This window comes from Macrosteles quadrilineatus, unplaced genomic scaffold, assembly GCF_028750875.1.
Source record: "Macrosteles quadrilineatus isolate MER2022 unplaced genomic scaffold, UCM_ALF_1.0 Scaffold_6__1_contigs__length_79288215, whole genome shotgun sequence".
In the NCBI taxonomy this organism is placed as follows: domain Eukaryota; kingdom Metazoa; phylum Arthropoda; class Insecta; order Hemiptera; family Cicadellidae; genus Macrosteles; species Macrosteles quadrilineatus.
In genome coordinates, this window is record NW_026542599.1 from 55211929 (window position 1) to 55233142 (window position 21214).

Here is a 21214-nt window from a genome sequence, read left to right on the forward strand (position 1 = left end):
AACAGGGGTTGAATTTGATCCGTAGGCTACCCATTTTAAACTAAGTAAAAAATGAGTTGTTGAAAGTAAGGTTAAATCTTCCAAGTGAATGCATTCGGTCTTTCCAAGACCGAAAAAGGCTCTACAAGTGCTATTGAACGTGAAGGTTATGCTCACTTTGTTCTTAGATTTTAATGGCATAGTGCATCATGATTTCCTGCCACCAGGTCAAATTGTCAATAACTACCACAAGCTCAATGCAGTGTATGTGAAGCAGTAGGAAAAAAAACCTGGCTTTGTGGGATGTTCATGGCTTTTGCATCATGACTTCATCACTTCACCTGTTTCAGTTGTTTGTGAATTTTTGACCAAAAACAATGCTGTAATGATGCGCTAGCCTCAATATTTGCCAGACATGGCTCCGTTTGGCTTTTTCTTATTCCTAATTTAAAGAAACCTTATAGGGCTGTGTTTTCTCAACCGTAGATGACATTAAAAGCAAATAGCTGAAAAAAAAAACTGAAATCTATCTCAAAGATTGAGTTTGAGAACTGTTTGGGGGATTGGAGAAGCTCCATGGCATAATTGTGTAATCTAATGGGGACTATTTTGAAGGCAACATCAATGTGGACGAAAAAATAAATATTTTGTAAAACAATTAAAAATACTTGTTATTTTTTAACACTTATTGTTGCCTAATAATGCGTAGTAAGTTTTTTTACAGTTATATAATCCTCTCTAAATTGATTGTTTCAAGCATGTAAAGTCAACTAAGAAATATTTTCTTTTTTGAAATATGTATGGTGTTATGTATGTGTGTGTTGTAACTTATAAATTCTTATTAGGCCTAGTTCAATTAAGTCTTAACTTTATCAATCTTGTTATGTCCTCCTAAGAGAACAAATATCTAGAAATAAGGCTTGCTCGGTCACATATAAATATTAATTTTGTGGTATTCAGGGTGTACTGACAAGTTGGTCTGTGTTGTTAACCATCTTCACATCTTCAAAGCAGTTACAGATATGTCTTAGGCTAAAATAACAGTGTCAATGTTAATCCCCAATCTGTTAAATCCATCCCATAGTTCAATAATCATCTTGTACCTAATCCAACCACGCCCTGACACCATTACTCACCCATTACTTAATGGAATATTTTCTACTAACTTTCATAATTTTTAACAAAGTTTCAATATGTTGCAGGCATGGAAGCCATAATGTCCGAGTTTTTCAATGACACCACAACTGCCTTCTACATCATTCTAATTGTGTGGATAGCTGATCAGTACGATGCTATTTGTTGTCACACTTCCATCACTAAGCGGTATTGGCTCAGGTAAGTCCAACTTTTCAATTAAATCAGGTTTTCAAATTTGTTTTACAGCAGCTCTACTGAAATGTATACTAAATGTACATTTTCCCAGGGTTATTAGAGCAAGGATTGATTTGGAGAAGGGTCACAATGTGACAAATAAATAGTGTACAAAATATTAAACTCAAAATAAGTACTACTGAGTGGTTACAGTACCCACCCAATACATAGAAAGTTGCTGGTTCAGTCCTGGGAAAGTTCCAGGAAATGTTGTTGTCGCCTAAACTCAACATGTTTCATTTTTCAACCAAAATTCTAATGTTCGTTGTACATTTTTACAAAGCTGATAATTTAACATCTGAATCTTAAGCTCAAGTACCATTGCCAATTGTTTACTCTTGTAATTATATTAAACTCTTTGAGCTCCAGGCTATATTAGAGAAAAGACCAACCAAACTTCAAATATTTTATAAAAATGTCAGATTAGTTCCATATCTATTTTTCATTAGATTTAATGAGTACTGAGGTTTGCCACTACACAGCAAAAGTATTCATAAACAAGCAAATTACTACAGTTTATTTTTTCTTCATAAGAAAAATATAGGAATTTCAAATTTACAGTTCTTTGAAAGTATTTCTGTAACAGTCAAGCACACAACCACACTTCAATGTATTCATTATTTGTTTTTATTGGCGAAATTGAAAATTGTTTAAAAAAAGTTCCTAAATTTAATGTTTGAAGGTCAAAGAAATTTACTTTTCAACAAATAGTGTTTTTGGCCCATGGACATGAAAGTGAAAAAGTAAATCGGTCTGGTTTAATAGGTCCAACCGTGCCACTTACGGTTATACTTCCTTATAGGGAAATTTGCTAAAAAAACAGAATAATTACAGAAAAATCCACAAAAAATAACTAGTTTATAACCCAAAATATCACACAAATACTTGTCAAGTTAGAACACACTGTTTACTTCTCAAAACGTTCATGGGTAGGGTATGAACTTAGACGTGCAAGGAAGTAATGTCCAATGATAAATGTTTTTAAATATTTTTTTATGTTAAAAGCTCAGGATCGTGTTCGCATTACTTTAGACCTAGATGTTGTGGCATTATGATTTTGTGATTGGTGAGATTTGAACTCGGGACCTTGGGAACAAAATCCTCTGCTCTACCACAAGACTAACTCGTACCTCGGTTCAATGGGTTTTAACACACACCCATATTAAATTTAAAATCACCAGTTCCGAGAATGTTAAAAGTAAAGTGCAAGGAAGACAGCCCGACTGTCGTTGCTGTTTAATGCCTGGAGATTGTGGACAGTACCTGTTGACAGCTATGGCTGTGATAAGTGTAATTGTAAGGTGGAGAGCAGGAGAGCAGCTAGCGTAGCAATGTGCAGACAGGTGGAAACTTGAGTTGGAGACTGGAGTAGTCTGCCAAGATAAAGGTTTTGAATTTACTTTTTACTTTACTCCAATCTTGTTTAAAGGTTAAAGATTTTGATTGGTGTTTTCAGAATGTTTATCGGATATATTGACATTTGATAATTCATTTTGGTAAAATTTTCCCAAATGTGTTATTATGAATACAGTAATACAGAAAACTTTTTTACACGTATGTATTAAAATGCCAGTGTCTAGAACTTTTTATGAAGTGGCCTCAGTTGGGGACACTGAATATTACTCCAGTTTTGAATTTTAATTGATATTTCTCGTGTATCTACTCTCTGAAAAATACCATTTCAGGATGAATTATTAGTGTTATGTTATGTTAATTTTCATTATATCTATTAGATGTTGAACTCTAATTTACTCAGGTAGGTTAGTTGAACTCAATTTTTTTTTTTTAAATAAATCACACTCAAATTTTTTTGTAAAGGTGCAGAAATAGATTTGACCATTATCATTATAACAATATTCCAAGTAAATTAATTACATCTGGGGGTTTTAATTGGCATAAAACTATTACCTACCGTATGCTAAAGCCCAATAAAAAAGAGACCGAATTTCAATTTCTTTAAAAGTAGTAGCGCAAAAGCGAAAAATCTTTGTCTCGAGCATTTGAAACTAATATGATTTTGTTTGTATATCATACTTTTATCTGCTGTCATCGGTGAGCGTAACAGTCGAAACGGGTTTTAATGAATAGAGGAGAGAAACATTCTGTGTGAGTAGCACTTAAACATAGTCAACATCACAAAAGTGTACCTAATTTTTGTTTTAAATTGCATACTTTTACATAGTACAACATTACAGAGTCGTTTCTTATTTCGGCAATCTATGGGGGTCTATGCTTTGTAATAAAAATGTTTTTTGTAAATTATAAAATGAGTTCGTTTAGGATATTGTTTTAAAGATTAACCCCAATCAACCAATACACCCAATTAATTGAGCAAGGCTCGGTACTCCGGAACTAGTAAAGAAGACTTGATAAACAGGTATGATAAAATCTGTTTTGTCTTTTATAAGTAGGCTATAGTCTAGGTACTAGGAACATGGATTTCATATTTATTTTTTTCCAATCAACCTTAAACATATTGTTATTTAGTTACAAACTGGATCTTCGAGGAACTCAGTTAAAATGATTAATTTGTTTTATTTTTTATAATACAACTTAAAGTCACATAATATTAACTTTATTCTAGTTCAAAATAGAAAAATATAAGATTTTATGATGTAAGACAGTTAAACAAATTTTTTGCACAAAAAATATATATTTAAATCATAAAGAGTTATAATATGTCTTTAAGACAATGTTTCAAAAATATCCCCTAAAACATTTCCTGGGCTTTGCTAATTGAGAGAAATGTGTATACAAGCTGTAGCCACTCAAAACATACCACAAGTGTTTTCATTTAAAAATTGTTTTTGTATTGTTTGACAAATAAGTGAAGCTGTGGTGGTTCTAAAATCACCCTTGATATACGTTTATTTGAGGGAGGGAAACACGACAATAAATTTGTTTTTGGGTAGTTCAGCCAATAACTATCAACTCTATTTGCTATTCATTCATGTTACCATTCCCCCATAAAACTAATTATTTTATAAAGTTCAAAACCACTGTAAAAAAAAGCCTATTTGAAAATTTATTTCAAATCATTTATGCAAAGATTGAAATATACCAATAAAGTATGAGTTTGAAGTTTGATTTTATTTTGTGATGTTATTTATTTGTAAATTAAATTTTTTATTCAAGGCCTAAATTAGGTTTTTACTATATAAATTTTACTTCTTATCCCTTTGTTCGTTATAATGTGTCACCTTTTTTGTTGTGACAATTAATTGCATATGTTTTCCATTTTAGAAAGAAATATTCCAAATAATAAAAATAAATATCATAAAAGTATTGTGTCCATGGGAAAAAATCAATGAAATCTAACTTTGTAATAGCACACATTGCAATTATCAGATCCGCTCTGTTGGCTTATGAACTGTAGTATTCAATATTATTTCAACAATTCCGGCTCATGATTGACAGTTTTTAATGTGTAATATTCAGAGAGCAATCAGGTTAGAAATTAATTACCAAATAAGTTAAATTTTGTAAGCGTGTGGTGCAACTAGCGTTTTGACGCGGTGGAATTGTTACCTGACGTCACAACAGGCTTCAATCAGCATCAAACAATCTCTGCGTCGTTGCGTCGTTCAGCCGGTCCAATTTCACCCGAAATATGTTTACAGCATAAATGGTCTGATATGTAAATGAAATTTAGGTTTTATCGAAAGTCGACTTGTGTTTTGGTAATGGAAAACTGATCGGTTTGTACAGCGTTGTATTTTGGTAGGTGGTATTTTATTTTTATTTTCTCCGTTGATTACTGGAGAGTAGTAAAAAAAATGTTAAGGTTATTATTATTATTACTTATTGATTGATTTGGTCTATTTGGTTTTAAATTAATTAAATTATTATTTTTACCTTACAATATCCGTTTGGTGTTGGTAGATAAACAACTACATGTTTCGTGGCGACTGCCACATCCTCAGGTTATCCTCTTCTCAGATTCGTCATCAATTTAAAAACATAAAACACTGAACACACGTAGAAAACACATTACATTTATTTCTGTACAGTCACGGTGCGTGCACGCGTTTGGTCGGCAAGAAGATTTTGAGGGGTCTGAAGATTTTGAGTCGCCGCCGGCCCGACCAAACGCGTGCACGCACCGTGACTGTACAGAAATAAATGTAATGTGTTTTCTACGTGTGTTCAGTGTTTTATGTTTTTAAATTGATGACGAATCTGAGAAGAGGATAACCTGAGGATGTGGCAGTCGCCACGAAACATGTAGTTGTTTATCTACCAACACCAAACGGATATTGTAAGGTAAAAATAATAATTTAATTAATATAAAGCAATATCCAGAAGTAGGACAATGAATTCTGATTTAAATTAATCTTGTATCAAGTTAACCCTCAAAAAACAAACATAAAAAAAAATTAAGAAATCTATCTAATGAAGGAAGAAACCATGGTTGGTAATTAATTTGGAATAGGAGCACTTTGGTTTTGCTTAAAACCAACATGTAATAAATTATTTACCAACCTATAAAATAGTACTAATGCTAAAGTTTGTTTTTATTCCTGGCTTAGTAGTAGGCTTAAGCAATTTTGTTAGGTAATTTACTTTTCATTTCTTTTATTTTTATCTACACCAGTTTATGCCACTCTTTTGTTAGATAGCATAACAAATTATTAGCCCAATAACATGGTATCTGTGTCTGGTAAATAAGTAGGCTACATTTTGTAAAAGCGAAACACTGAAATACAATATATACTATACTGACTTATTTTCCCTTTGTTCTTTGTAAACTCTTTAACTTTATGTTTTGGCAGTTACGTTGATTCCTGGGTTTTAATGTTGAACATATGAATATTTTAACTTTCTCAACTTTACAGATGATTGAAACGAAACAATTAATTGTGAAATATCTATAAGAACAACAGAAACACTTTTTGAACAACAGTAGACCTGTTGTTGATTCATAAAGTAATTTTGACTTTAAATTATCCCAATTATTAAGCCATGTTCATGTTTAGCTATCAAAATCATTGCAGGCAGATGAAAAGTGATGATTTCACAAATTATTGTGTAAATAAGTGGCCTATACAACCAGCTCCAACATTTTGCTCGATCGCCTCAAATATCTTTCACAGCCATCAATACAACTACAACCTTAATCTTAAATACTAAAAAAATCACTGCAGTTTCCAACGGTTATCGTTTTTTTTTTCAATGTGATAAAAGAGGCGTTGGCAAAATCAGGCTGCGAGGAAACTAATGTGTAAAGTTTCTCCGCTTGGTGTTTAATACCATTAGGTGGCTGCAATAAACACTGAGCCGTGGTCAGAGAATTGTGAGGCTCTTAGACCTTCTGCCGTCGATAATCAAATCAGTGCTGCTACCTGTGAGAAGATGAAATTGAACTCTGAAAATAACAACTTTAAATAGAATATTGTGTTTTATATCGATAAAAGTCTAAATATTAAAATATTTTAGGAACAGGTTTTGTTGCTCCTGTAATTCCACACAGATAAAATAAAAAAGTTCTTGAACAGGATAAAGTAAGAACATCTTTGAGCTCAATGTGTTTTAACTTAACTGTGACTATTTATATGACCGTTTTTTTGTGCCCTACCTTCACATCCCAGGACTCAAGGCTCTAGTCTGGAACTATTTTCACATCACATCAGGCTACGCCAATAGGGTTGCGACATTATCACTTAAATAAAATCAATTCTTGACTGGCGGGATTTGAACCTTAGACCTCAGGGATCAAAGTCCCTTGTCCCCCGGCTCGCTCCTCGTTTAAAATAGGACACTAATTACAGTAGCGTAAATATACCGAGTAGTGTTGGATATTTGGTTTGAGCTGGGTAATAAGAGGTAGCACTAACTTGTAAAATAATAAAATAATTCTTATCAAGGAGTTATCCTCTGAAACATCAATCGTTATTATAATTTTATCTTTATACAGTTTTTTTTTTAATCTTTGAAAATATATTTGGTAAGAACAATTAATTAGAGTTTTGTTTGCAACAATCAAAACGTAATTTTTGATTCAGGGTATTTTGCAAGCGTCACCTTTATTGTTTTGACAGTTCAAAATTGCTCTTTATTGACTGAATAATAAAATATTTCTTTTTTAAGGGTAAATTTTACAGTGAGTCTCATGGTAAGACCTAGACCCGGAACCAATTTACTTTTTAGTTTTGAGGTCGCCAGAAGCCAAAAACACCATCTGTTCAAATTCATAATAACATATACACCTAGCTTAACTCTACATAAACAATAACTATAGTCTTACCTATAGAAACATCTGTAAAACCTTTTCCGTTTACAAAAACTCTTTTACACTTGTTTGATCGGCAAGAAACATTGAGATTGAAACATGAAAGAACAAAACTAGTGGGGGAGTTGGACAGCCTGGAGGTATTTGACAATTCAAACCACGCGTCGGTCGGACATGTTGCTCGGTTGGCAACCCTTTTGTTTCAAGTTTCCAATAAGTGCAAGATTCGTTATTTGCATTAGGAATGTAAATCAAATTGTAAAGAATACGGAACCTTAGTTAGTTTGCATGTTGAAAAGTTCCTGAAACAGTTTTTGATTGGACAAGTTTTGTTTTATGATTTAAGAATATATTTGATAAAAACACTGGTAAAGCTAGTAAAATATTGCAAAATCATTGTTGTAAAGAACAAGTGGAACATAGAATTAAGTTATTCGTTACAGAAAATATTAATGGTTTTAAGATAATCTAGGTTCCTAAAACTATCCACCTCGTCAGTTCAAACATTAGTCCTTGAAAATTTGTGAACATTTTGAAGCATAAAGCTTTATTATTAGGTTAGAATACACAGATTTCCTAAATCGTCAGGCAGACTCGTCAAATTTGCACATTCAATTTCAACAATGACTGTGATAAATTTACTGTATGTTCCAAAGTATTTGTGGCTTTCAAGGACTTCATGTTCAAACTGTGGATATGAATTAAGTTAGAACAATATTACTGTAGTATCCTAGACTATCTACAAACAACAGTATAGGAGGTCTGTAGCACAGGGTCTCAAATACTTCCCTCCTTCTAACTCTGTTGGTAGCTTCTCTCTTCCCAGGCTTTGCTTTTCTCCAATCAGTGTCTTTTTCCAAAAGATTCTTGGTTTTCCCACTATTCAGTTTTGATCAGGGCTCCTCCAAATACCACATTTGTGTTTCCTATCTTCAGGGCTTTTCACCAAAACCTTTCCATATCGCTATCCAATTTTCTATTTTTATTTTTGACTTCAATGTGTTCTTGATTTTAGTGGTGCCACGGTTCTTCTGTTATTGTTTAAAGCTACCTTTTCTTGATATTTTTCTTTGGTATTCCACAAGTTTGGAGCATAATTGTTATTGCTTTGTTATGTTTTATATTTATTTTATAAATTGTGGATAATTACAGGGATGCACTGTGGATGCGATGCTACCTGGTGTGGATTAACGTCCGCACTAGTGAGTTAAGCACTAGTGAGTTAAGCACTAGTGACTATCCGCAGTACTATCCTAATAATTAGACCAATTTGTTAATTACGAGGAAAAAATTTGGTTCGGATTCCACAATAAACTGTAGGTCCCTTAGTTGCCATTAGCTGTATGGGCTATTAATTAACAGCTGTGTCTAAGAAACATGTCGGCCTTAGTCACTAACAAGACTACAAAATCGCGCCACTCATCCTACACTCATCCTTCACTCATATTTGGGTTAAAATACGCACATAGTGGCGTCCCCATCTTAAATAATTGAATTGAAAAAAAAAATACCCATGTAGCCACACATTCTCTACGGTTGAATTTAAAATTCTTAATTAAGTTTTATGTGAAAAATTCTTAATACTTTGTTCAATAAAATGAATACTACAAAGATAGTTTACTATCCTTATCACTATCCCCCTCCCATGTATATCTATAATGCAACCCCCTTGTCACAACACAAACACTACACACAACACAATCCAAATCTATAACAAAAGTTGATCTACCAGCCTTCTTATATAATTTCTTTATCAGCCTTCTTTATGGGTAAACTTAAATTAAAATTGTCCATTCTTATTCCTTGAGTACCTGACACAAACTGTATAATCTTGAAACGCACGTGATGTTAATTCCTGAACTAAGAATTGTGTTTTTCTCTAACAAATTGTAGTACATAAAGAGAAACATATCAGAAACACGTCATAGAAAATAATGAGTTTTCCCTCAAAGGAGTCAAATTTGGTAACATGAATAAGGATGAAGCGTTGAAAATTTTTTTGCAGAAAAGTGATATTTTTGTTGTGAAAACATTCTTGAAAGCTAATTAAACAAGTAGAGGGACTTCCTTGAAGTGCACAAATTGCTTTCACTGTAGGATTTCACAGTTAATCAATGCAATGCTGAGTTGTTATTTTCAATTGGTATGTTGTAGGGTGTGTTGTAAAAGGAACAAATTTAAAAACTTCTTTTGTGTTATTTTATCTTAGTTTATTTTTTTATCTAGGTACCTTATAACATTCAGATCTGCTTGAAATGGTGTTTGGATATCAGATATGGTCTCTTGCAACTATACAATAGAGATATCTAATATATAAAATTCTCGTGTCACAGTGTTTGTCTGCAAACTCCTCCGGAACGACTTCACCGATCGTTATGAAATTTGGTGTGTAAATTCTGTAGGTATGCGAATCGGACGTAAACTATTTCCCGTTTCGAAATTCTTAAAAGGGCTCCGCCCCAGTGGCTCTGGAGTTTCCCATGTTAACCTTATGAGAAATGGAATTAATGAATCTTAACAGCTGTTTCAATTAAACAAGTTGGTTCTGTTCACCTAAAGGTGAGTGAGCGTAGCGAACGAGCTCCAACCCAAAGGTGAGTGAGCGTAGCGAACGAACTTCAACCAGGACGTGATTGAGCGATGCGAACGAGATCATCTTGAAAATTAAACGTAACGGTACTTTCTTTCCATCGGTCTGTCTTAGGGGAAACCTATAACTTAGGCGATACGAAGTTCGCCGGGTCAGCTAGTTTTTCTATAAAAACTATTTGGTTACAGACTTTTTGACTCATATATGTTTGATGCAAAGAAACATTGATTTTGACATGTGGTAATTTCATACTTAATCCTTTTTTAATACTTTTCTTTGAAATGGCGACCATACAAAGTAGGTATTTTAAGCCAAGTATGAATGGAGATGAGTGTAGGATGAGTGGCGTGATCTTTTAGTCTTGTTAGGGACTAAGGCCAACATATTCCTTAGACACAGCTGTTAATTAACAGCCCATACAGCTAATGGCGACTAAGGGACCTACAGTTTATAGTGGAATCTGAACCACATTTTGCCTTTGGTATATATGAATTGGTCTAATTATCAGGACAGTACTGCGGATAGTCGTAGTACTCACCCGTGCAGACGTTAATCCACACCAGGGAGTATCGCATCGACAGTGCATGCCTATAAATATCCACAATTCGTGACCTCCTAGTAGCTGGACTACAGGACGACGCCACCCGTCCCAGTCTTTTAATGTGGTAAATCTTTTATGGTAAATCGAATCTTAAAAGAGTCAAATGGGAATTTTATTTATGAAGAAAGCTAGTTTCAATACAGAACTTAATCTACGAAAGGGAACAATATATGGGTACTTTTGTAAAAATACTTCACATAAGAATATATATGTATGTTTCGATTTCTTACCTACATGATCAAACTTTATATCACGAAAGATAATTCAATTCCAACACAGTACAAAGTGAAGAAACATTTCTCGTGGCAGCTTGGCATTGAAGCCAAAGGTCGTAAAATTATGGTATATATTTTAATATTAATGTCTACCATATGTACCAATGAGACAGTATTTGCCCCTCTAAATATTATATGCCTGCGCTTGTGATTTGTACTGTAACATTAATTCAACACTGTGAGATTAATACAATAATTGGTAGATTCATAGTGAGGGGAAGCTGCAAATTGATCCATCAAAATTTAAATAAATTGATCCACATACTGATACCTTAGGCAAATTTTCATGATGAATTGCCCATATTATAAAATTAATAAACAAAATACCCCTGCCGCAGCAAACCTGCCGACTAAGCGAATTTCCATTTGTCTTAATTGATTTTCAATTAAGTATATTTTAATAACATTAGGTTTAACGAGTACCTAGGTTTGCTGCTACAAGGAAACTAATAAAGTGTGTTTTTTTGTAAAATATTGATAGCTTAGTACAAAATAAATAAATTTGATCAAAATACAAAATATATCCATAAACAAGCAAACTACAACATTTTACAATATTCTCCATAAGAATAACATGGGAATTTTAAATTTACAATTTTTTAATTTTCTCCGTTACTATTAACCGAACAAAAATACTTTTATATACTAAATTAATTGTTTTTTTAAGCTCTTTAAAATGGTCTAAAGAGAAATTGGAAAATTTTGTGTTTTGAGGGTCAAAAGTGAGAAAAACCAATTTTTACCCCATAAAACCCCCCGTAAAGCCCCGTTCCCATGGTCCGATCATGCTGGTTCACGAACTCATTCAAGTTTATCCCGCTTTACACCTTTAAACCAAATTTCATCAAAATCGGACAAAAATTACTCAAGTTATCGCGTTCACGGACGTATATATATATATATATATATAAGTCTATATATATATATATATATATATATATATATATATAAGTCTATATATATATATATATATATATACATATATAAAATTTGAACGAATGGTGTTTTTGGCCTCTGGGGACATCAAAATGAAAAAGTAAATCGGTCCCGGGTCTAGGTCTTACCATGCCACCTACGGTAATAGCTACTTCCCTATAGGGAAATTCGCTAAAAAATGTGTATTGCAAACTATACAAACTTTGTTAAAAAATGGAGGAATTGTTGCTCACTGTATCTCATTAAACTGCCTCAATGATTGCATGCATATCAGGTTGTCAAGTAATCTATGAGATAAAACTGATTATGCTGTTCCATCACTTTTAATTGCAACATTGTGAAAATATTTTGCTATAACTCTGAGTTTAATTCATTGTTTGATCTTAACTCTTCTATCTTCTATATATATAATACGTAAAGCCATTTTTTGTCAACACAACTCCTCCTTTGGACCAATTTCAATGTTTAAGGTTTCAAAATATTCGTCTCAATATGTAGTTTTGCAATAAGGTTTTAGAATTTAAAAATGCCTACCCTTAAGGGTGAGAGACCCTTTTACCACGGTGGAGTCTGGTCGCCTTAACTAACCAGCTCAGCCTTATTAACTAGGCTACCTTCGTTTCGTCCACACACGGGAAGAATGAGCGTGCACCTAGTAAAGACCAGGGGCCTGTTTCATAATAAACTACAAGTTACAAGTTGTAGCTTGTAATTTGTAATTTCCATAAGATTTGCATTGGGCGATCAGCTGATTACTATTATTGATATTATTGATTTACTAATAATATTAGTTTGTAGTTTATTATGAAATATGCCCCAGGTTAAACAGTAAATCAGTTTTGTTAGAAGAACAGAAAATGCCTCGAGTTCAAAGAAGAAATATTGAAAACGGGAAAAGGAGACAATTAATAATAAGATATCTTATGCGAATGAGGAGATTAGAAAAAGAGATGCCTGGTCTAACAAAAAGACATTCACTTTTTGAGATGAATACTGTTTGCCAGTTCTGCTATGAAACTTACTTTGGAAGTGAAAAAAATATATGAAAGAACATAGTGTTGTCACGGTAGTAAAGTAAACTACTAACGTCTAGACTGCCAGTGCAAGTCCGAGGAACGGACTCAGATCAGGATCGTGGATCAGATCAGTATCTAACTGTTCGTGGAAAATTGTTATCTGTATCACTGTCGCTGTCAAAACGTATAATTTGTAGATTAAATTTGAATTAAATATAATTAAACTATCATAACCTAACCAAACTAACCAAACTTGCTGATAATGATAAACTCGAATCAAGGTTTACTAATCGAAAAATAGCTCTGTTCTAAAAATAAAATTATAAATGTCTCAAATTCAATTTTACAATCTTTTAATTATAAAATTAAACTGTCATAACCTAACCAAACCAACCAAACTTGCTGATATGAAAAAAATTGTTGACAAAAAGTTAGTGCTCCCGGTGGGATTCGAACCCGGCACCTTCAGATTATCAGCCCGACACGCTATCCACTTCACCACAAAGGCTCATGACTCAGTTCCGTATCGTTGCAGTAATGGTTGACGTCACGCCATCGGCACTGAGCGGTGGTGGGGGGTGATCCACTGATCTGATCCACGATCCTGATCTGAGTCCGTTCCTCGGACTTGCACTGGCAGTCTAGATGCTTATAAGTAAACTTGCCTAATGTCATATCAAATGAATACATGCAAGAAATGTTTACTTCTTCACTGACAGATCGAGATATTTCAAAACATTTAGTAGAAACTATAATAATGCCTTGGCTATTATAAGTTCAAGTAGTAAGATTATACCAAATCTTGGCGGACCTTATGTTTTTAATGTAAACCTTTGTATTACTTGCTCTACTTCAATTGAGAAAAAACGCAAATGGATTGCTTACTTCTAGGTTATGTTGCCAGTTACTCGCACAAACTTATACAATGTTTTTTGACTGAATTGACCAACACAATCCAGACATTTCAAGTAAAAAATCAGAAGTTTCAAAAACTCTTTTAAAGTCATCAGAAATTATGACTGTTATTCGTTTTAAAATAACGCCTGTAATACTTAGCATTGCTCAAATTCGAGCAACAGGTACACTAGTTGAATCATAATAGGCCTAACTAAAAGATCAATAAATTGATCACAAAGGCTTTAAACCTTTAATCTTGTTAAAAAAATAAAAGTATTACACCTACACTACAATAGTTATATTACAAGTTCATTTGAATTGATTCCAAAAGTTCTTGAATCTTGGAAATGAAAAAAGTATGGGACTACAAGTTCATTGTATCAGTTTGCTAATAGTCTTGGTTATTGTATACAATAAGCCTATTTCAATTCTTCTTCTAGTCTTGGTAACTTAATAAATAAAAACCACACTATAACTTCATTCGAATCGATTCCAAACAAACTTTAGAGTCTTGGTCGAGTTTCTAAGCAAACACGTTTCTTCAGTCGCTCGTGTAAACGAGCAAAACAGGAAATGTTCAGCTGTCCGATCCCTAATTATGAGCAATGTGTTGACTCGCCCGGCCAAACTCATAAAGTGGCCGACTTTACGTCTTAAGAGCAAATTGAGTCTTGAATCACTTTGGTCGCTCCTCCATCCACCTCTCGATAAAGAATCTTTTATATTTCATCGTACGTTGTTTTAGCATAGTAGAACGTTTGATGTTTTGACAAGAGAAGTGAAATGATTAATTCTAAAATGAAATAAGGATTTTAAAATTGGTAATTGTTAGCGGTTTAAATTATCTATCAGAAGAAGTTAAGTTGCATAGAATAAATAAACATAGATTATTAAATAAAGGAATAAATTAATGAAATCTTCATCTATGGTTTTTGCGTGGATTAAAAATATTCCCTTGGATTGGTCATCCTTATTGGATTAAGAGATAATTTGAAGGTTTGTGTCCAAACATGGTAAAGCTCAAGTGTGTTTAGGTATTTTCTAATTTCCAGCTTATTATACTAAAGTAGGTTAATATTACCGAAAAAGTAACAAGCAATATTTGTAACGTCCTTGGACCCAGAGTGTCAAAAATGTGATGCACTTACAAAACACGTTTTCTTAACTGTAATGCCTGTGATAAAAAATTAAAATATTACAATAAAAAATAATAAAAAAGATCAATAATAAAATTTGTTTAGCTACTACTCCTCTCCTGTATTAACCAATGAAGAAAGCACACCCTTTAAAATTGTATAAACTATATGCATATGCACACTCAAGCCTTATTGGACCTGAAATGCACAACAGGATGATTTTCAGATTAACAATAGGACATATATTTTGCAATAAACATTAAATAAATAAATAAATCTTTATTGTCACATAAGGTGTACATAATAAAGCAATGCTATAAAACAGGTGACATTGTCAAAATAGAAATACCTTAAGACTAAGGAGTTATAAAAGACTAAAATAAACTAAAACTATAAAATAAAAGTGGTAATTGTATCAGTTAAAAAATTTAGTTAAAACAAATTTATTCTTACACAACCTGATCATTTAAGAACTCATCTATACTGTAATAGGTTTTTCTTAAACGATTAATTAGCAAGGCTGCTTTTGAAATGCTTGGACTGTATTTTGTTCTTTAATTCTTGAGACAGTTTATTAAATAATAGTTTTTTGCCGATGTATGTTGGGGGTTTTTTCTACTAATGAAAGATGATGCCGTGGATTTGAAAGTTAGCAATGTCCAAAATTGGTGGTTATAATTATATTAAAAAGACTGCAATGTAATGCCCCATGTACTATCTTTAAGAACAAGTAGTTTTTATCTTTTCATATTGAAAATATTAATTTTTATTCATATGTTTTACAAGTGCCTTGTTGCGATATTCATCCAATAATAAATCAGATTCATAAAATAATATTGCATTTGTCACAAACATAGCATTTTAAACAACTTTGCTTCTTACATTCATAAAATTTAAGTAAATTGAACAGCTTACCCACAGTACAAATACCTCTCCAAGCTATATTTAAACTTTCTAAATAGCTCTTTTCCTCAAAATAATTTAAATGCAACATAATATGTTATACCAAATCGGTATACTTTCCACATGCACAACTTGCATGGGAACATAAAATTCAAAAGGGACAGAATTCTTAGAACAAACGAGCAATTCAATTGTATCAGATCAAGTTAAGATGAATACCTTTAATTAACACCTATAATATTCATAATTAATTGATCCAAAAATAATATCTTAAAGCTCACAATAAATCCAAGGGATGTAATGATTAAAATTAATCCTTGGTTTACAAAACTTTGATCTAATAACAACTACTACAATACTTCTTGGACTTTGTCCTTCAACGATCGTTAGGCAAAGATACACATTTCCCACAGTATTAAACAGAGTTTATTGCTTAACAGTAAACATTGTAGAAGCAATATTGAACCAAAGAGTGACTAATTTGCCTAAAGGGTGGCTAAGATCGAGGTAATAAGACAGCTTGTTTACCAAGGGTAATTATTTTGTATGTTTGTGTCCCCGTAGCTTTACTAGACAGTAGACATGGCCAAACAACTGGCCAATAACTTGCACTATTGGTTAATACCAGTTGTAATTTCACTCTAAATGGTTTTTGATTTCAAAAAGGCAAAAGTCACTTGATTAAGTGACATTTTAGTTAACCAATTATGAATGTAAAAATGAATTGATTAATAATTCGATTTTTAATGGCTGGATATCAAGGTTTTACCAACTTGATTGTTGTAAGCTCATTCAAGCTTTTTACAACTTGAGGTTTTTTCTCTAATCTAGCGAAAGTTTTAAATCAATACCTTGTAATACAATTGTACCTTTACATGTTTTGTGTTGCAATCTATTAAATAGCTAATCAGTAAACAAAAATTAAAAAAAAAAAAACTGGTAATCGTATTAATGTGAGTTTTGCATAGCTGGACTAGTGATGATATAGTTGTTCTGCAGATTTAAATGTTCTCCAATCTTCAATGTTAATTTGATTTGTGGGAATATTTTGATCTGTCCAAGCTCATCCTAAAAAAATAGGCTATGGCTCCTTAACTAGGGGAACTGTCTCCGATTCGGAGAATCCTCTGTGAGAATCATTGAATTATTTTTTTGTTGGTGACAAAATTAAATTTTGATAGCAGCCTTGTTTTGGATTTTATCCCCAGCTTTACATTAACATGATATAGTCCAGTCGATATAATGAAAAATATTGGGGGTAGCTGGAAAGTATTCCGAACTTGATGGAATTTTTACATGTTGTCTGGGGCTACTTTGGGATGTATGTATATCCTAAGTTTTCAACCTCTAGCACCCTGTGCTAACTTTAGGAGGGGTCAAAAACTTCAAAATTGTCAGTATTTTTTATGTTTTTTGTTTAAATGTTTGTTTACCAAGCATTTTTGTATACCATTGTGCATTACAAAGCTGTAGAGCATAAGATTTGCTAAATTTTGGTTGGTCAAACAATTTTTTATACTCAATATACTCTGGGATACGGCCGAGCAAAGTTTGATTTCTTTTTTATGTAAGCAAATTTTTGAAAACGGAAAGTTTTGGCCCTATAACTTTTTATTACTATCTTTGTAGTTATTTTAAAAACTCATCAATATTAACATCTTGGAATACCAATTAACCCCCCCCCCCCATCACACTTCATGCACTCACCAAACACTTTCGGTAGAAATTAGATCAAAATCGGTCCAGAAGTTTTCATTAAATCTAGTGTTTTAGATCATTCAAATATTGTGAATACTATATTGAATGTAAACCATGTCAATTTTAGCTTTTCCACTGCAAAAAAAATTATTGATTGTATTTACATTTTGGAATTTCTTTTGTCCAAATTTCTTTTACATAATATGTGTCTGTATATTTGCAGCGATTTAATGAAAACTTCTGGACCAATTTTGATCAAATTTCCACCGAAAGGGTTTGGTGAGTGCATGAAGGGTGATGATACTTGATACTTACTTGATACTTGTCTTCTTTATCTTTGACCGTGGTTACGGATTGATAGCGTCAAATTTTAATACTATACAATAGAAACATATATTTACAACATAAATACTAAATACTAAGGCTGTGGCGGGAATTTCAACCCGGCATGAGAGGTTCCTCTAACAACTCTTGCACACTATAGAGGGGCCTTTGCAAGAGAGAATTGCTCACTGTGGCTTTAAAAGCTTTCATTTCTAAGTTCCTGACTCTTGCGGGCAGGGTGTTAAAAATCTTTATAGCAGAGTGCGGGTAGCTCTTTTGTGTTAGGCTTAGACGGCAGCGAGGCATGTCCAAGTCATGAGCTCTGCGTGTTCCGTGGTTGTGATGGCTACTTCTGCTATTAAAGCTGGTCAGGTTCTCTTTTAGCAGTAATAGGCTGTTTAGGACATACTGGCTAGCAACGGTGAGGATACCCAATTCTTTAAAAAGGGGTCGGCAGTGTTCTCTTGGGCCGGAGGATGTTATTACTCTCAAGGCTTTCTTTTGCAGCAACAGTATATCCTGGGCAGAAGGAGATTGGCCCCAGAGTACTATTCCATACAGTATATGGCTATGGAACAAGGAATGGTAGATGGTAATCAAGTAGTTTTTAGTGATAACCTCTCTAAGCTTCCTGAGAAGGTAGAGTACTCTAGACAACTTGACGCAAACCTTGTCTGTGTGTATGTTCCAGCCTAACCTAGGGTCAATCCAGAATCCTAATAGCTTTACAGCCTCGTCCTGCTCAATCCTCGATCGCAGAGTGCAGATTAGGGATTGGGTTGTCGCCTCATTAATTTTGAAGCGGTTTGTTATGAACCAATCCTTAGCCATTTCCAGCAGGTTGTCTCCCTCTGCCCTCAATTGTTCAATGTTCTTCCCCCTATTGAACAAGGTGGTGTCGTCAGCAAACAATAAGGTTTGTCCATTTGGGTCCAGATCGTTGATCATTATGCTGAACAACAGGGGTCCGACCACCGATCCTTGAGGCACCCCGTGCGGGATAATCTGCACACTAGAAGATGTTCCATTTAAAGACACAAGCTGCTTTCGGTCTGCCAAGTAGCTACTTAGGGTGTTCAAAACTGTGCCTCCGATACCATACCTCTTAAGCTTGGCCAACAGTATGTCGTGTGATACTACATCGAAGGCCTTGCTCAGGTCGCAGAGCCTCAAAAGAACCGACTCGTTTTCCTCGAAAGCATCTGTAATGGCACTTACAAGATTCAAGAGAGCAGAAGATGTTGAGCGCCCACTCCTGAAACCATGCTGAGCATTTGAAAAAAGTTGGTTGCTTTCAAAATATGCTGACAATTGCCTCTTCATTATGGTCTCCAGCACCTTGGAAAAGACTGGCAGGATAGAGATGGGTCTGTAATTTGCCGGGTCGGAAGGATCACCCTTCTTGTAAATGGGAATAGTCCTGGCAATCTTAAGGCTATCCGGAAAAATTCCCTTAGTCAGACAGTTTATAAGCTTTGTCAGTGGCAAGATTATCGTATCAACTGTGCCCTTTAAAATAGAGCATGACAAACCATTGATGTCCTGACTGTCGGAGTCCCTAAAACCTTTCACTAACCCTAGGATATAGTTTTCACTCACCTCAGTCCAAGTTGTTAGTTTGTTAATTCCAGCGAGGTTTATTGGTACATCCACTGTCCCAGTCCCTCTTTGCTTCGGGGTAGGGAGGTTAGACACGATGTCATCCGCTACCTTCACAAAAAAATCATTAAAAGTATCAGGGGACACTGTTACCTTGGGTGCAGGGGTGGATTTTCTGCACTCATTGACCAGCTCCCATGCTGCTTTGCAAGTGTTGGGAGCAGCAGCTATCTTACTAACATTGCTGGATTTTTTCGCTATCTTAACTCTAGAACTATAAAAACTTTTTATTCTCTTGTAAAGCAAGAAGTACCTCTCTTTAGAGTTAGAGTCTAGGGCAAGTTTGTAGTGGTCATGAGCAAAGGTCATAAAGGATCGCAGTCTTTTCAGATCAGGGGTGTACCAGGATTTGTCCCTTATCACAGGTTTTACTGTATTTGACTTACATTTGAATGACTTAATAGGATAGACTATATCAAATTTTTCCTGAAACAGTGTAGAGAAGTTATGGAAACCTGAGATTGGATCTGACACTGACTTAAAGCTGTCCCAATTTACGTTTGAAAGTTCGTTTCTAAGCAAAGGCAAATTATCTTTATCTACAGATCTCTTATGTACTACGTAGCTATCAGAAACACTATTGGATGTTACCTGGTCTGTCTTTACCTTAAGGATTACTGCACAGTCGTGGTCCGCCACCGCCGATTCAGTCACCTTCACATCATAGTCCCAGGTATTGAGGTTCGTAGCTGTCACATCCAGACAAGCTGAAGCTCGTGTGGGAAGCCTTGTTGTGATGTAGAGCCCGTAGCCCCGTAGCAGATTTACAAAAATTGTCTCCTCTCTGGAAGTACGCTCGAGATGCACGTTGAAGTCACCACTGATCACTAGTTTTTTATGTCCAAGCCCACTGAGGAAGTCCAAACAGAGTTCAAGCTGAAGTAGAAAGTTGTCAAAAGCCCCGTCTGGGGACCTGTATATGCACACTAAAATCGTGGAGATGTCAATAATCTCAACCGCAGTTGCTTCAAAAATTAATTCAACACAAAAGGCCTCTAGGTTGATTTCTGTGTATTTGTACGAGGGAGCTGCATATATAGCAACACCACCATTTTTACGATTAGTGTGGCAAAAAATATTTGCTAACTTGAGTTTAGCCAAGCTGTGGTAGAATTCACTTTCCTCACTGTTGAGCCAGTGTTCGGTCAAACATAGAAAGTCACAATCTGATTCGTCAACAAACAACGAGGCTAAAGTAAACTTTGTCCTTAAGCATTGCACATTGAGATTAGCAAATGTCACTGATATTGGCTTCGACTGAGGGGGTACCTTATTCTTATTTACATTATTTACATAGGACCTAGTTACATTTTCATGCAGGCCAAGGCCTAGATCTAGGCTAGTCAGCTTTTTATTTAGTTCATCACCTAGGCCTAGTCCCAACTCCCCAGTGCAGGTAGGCCTACTTACGTTTATGGTGACTTGGTTCTGCGAAATGTTTGTCCTAAAAAAGAAGCATTCTTAGGCCTAGAACCTCGTATCGATGGAATGAATGACCTCACTAGTACACCATCAGGCCAGAAACTGGGATTTAGCAATTCACTTTCACGATTTGTATGAACTCCCACTTTGAACGAGTTATAGGATTTAAATCTTGTCT

The 21214-nt window shown here is 34.3% G+C and overlaps 1 protein-coding gene across 2 annotated transcripts in view; it reads left to right on the plus strand.

Annotated features, from left to right (window-relative positions):
• Positions 1-21214, plus strand: part of LOC128996248 (membralin) — a 98244-nt gene that overhangs the window by 47518 nt on the left and 29512 nt on the right. For both annotated transcript variants that reach the window (XM_054421427.1, XM_054421428.1), the window contains exon 12: positions 1182-1314. In XM_054421427.1, coding sequence (XP_054277402.1) covers positions 1182-1314 — 133 coding nt within the window. The remainder of the gene's footprint in view (positions 1-1181; positions 1315-21214) is intronic.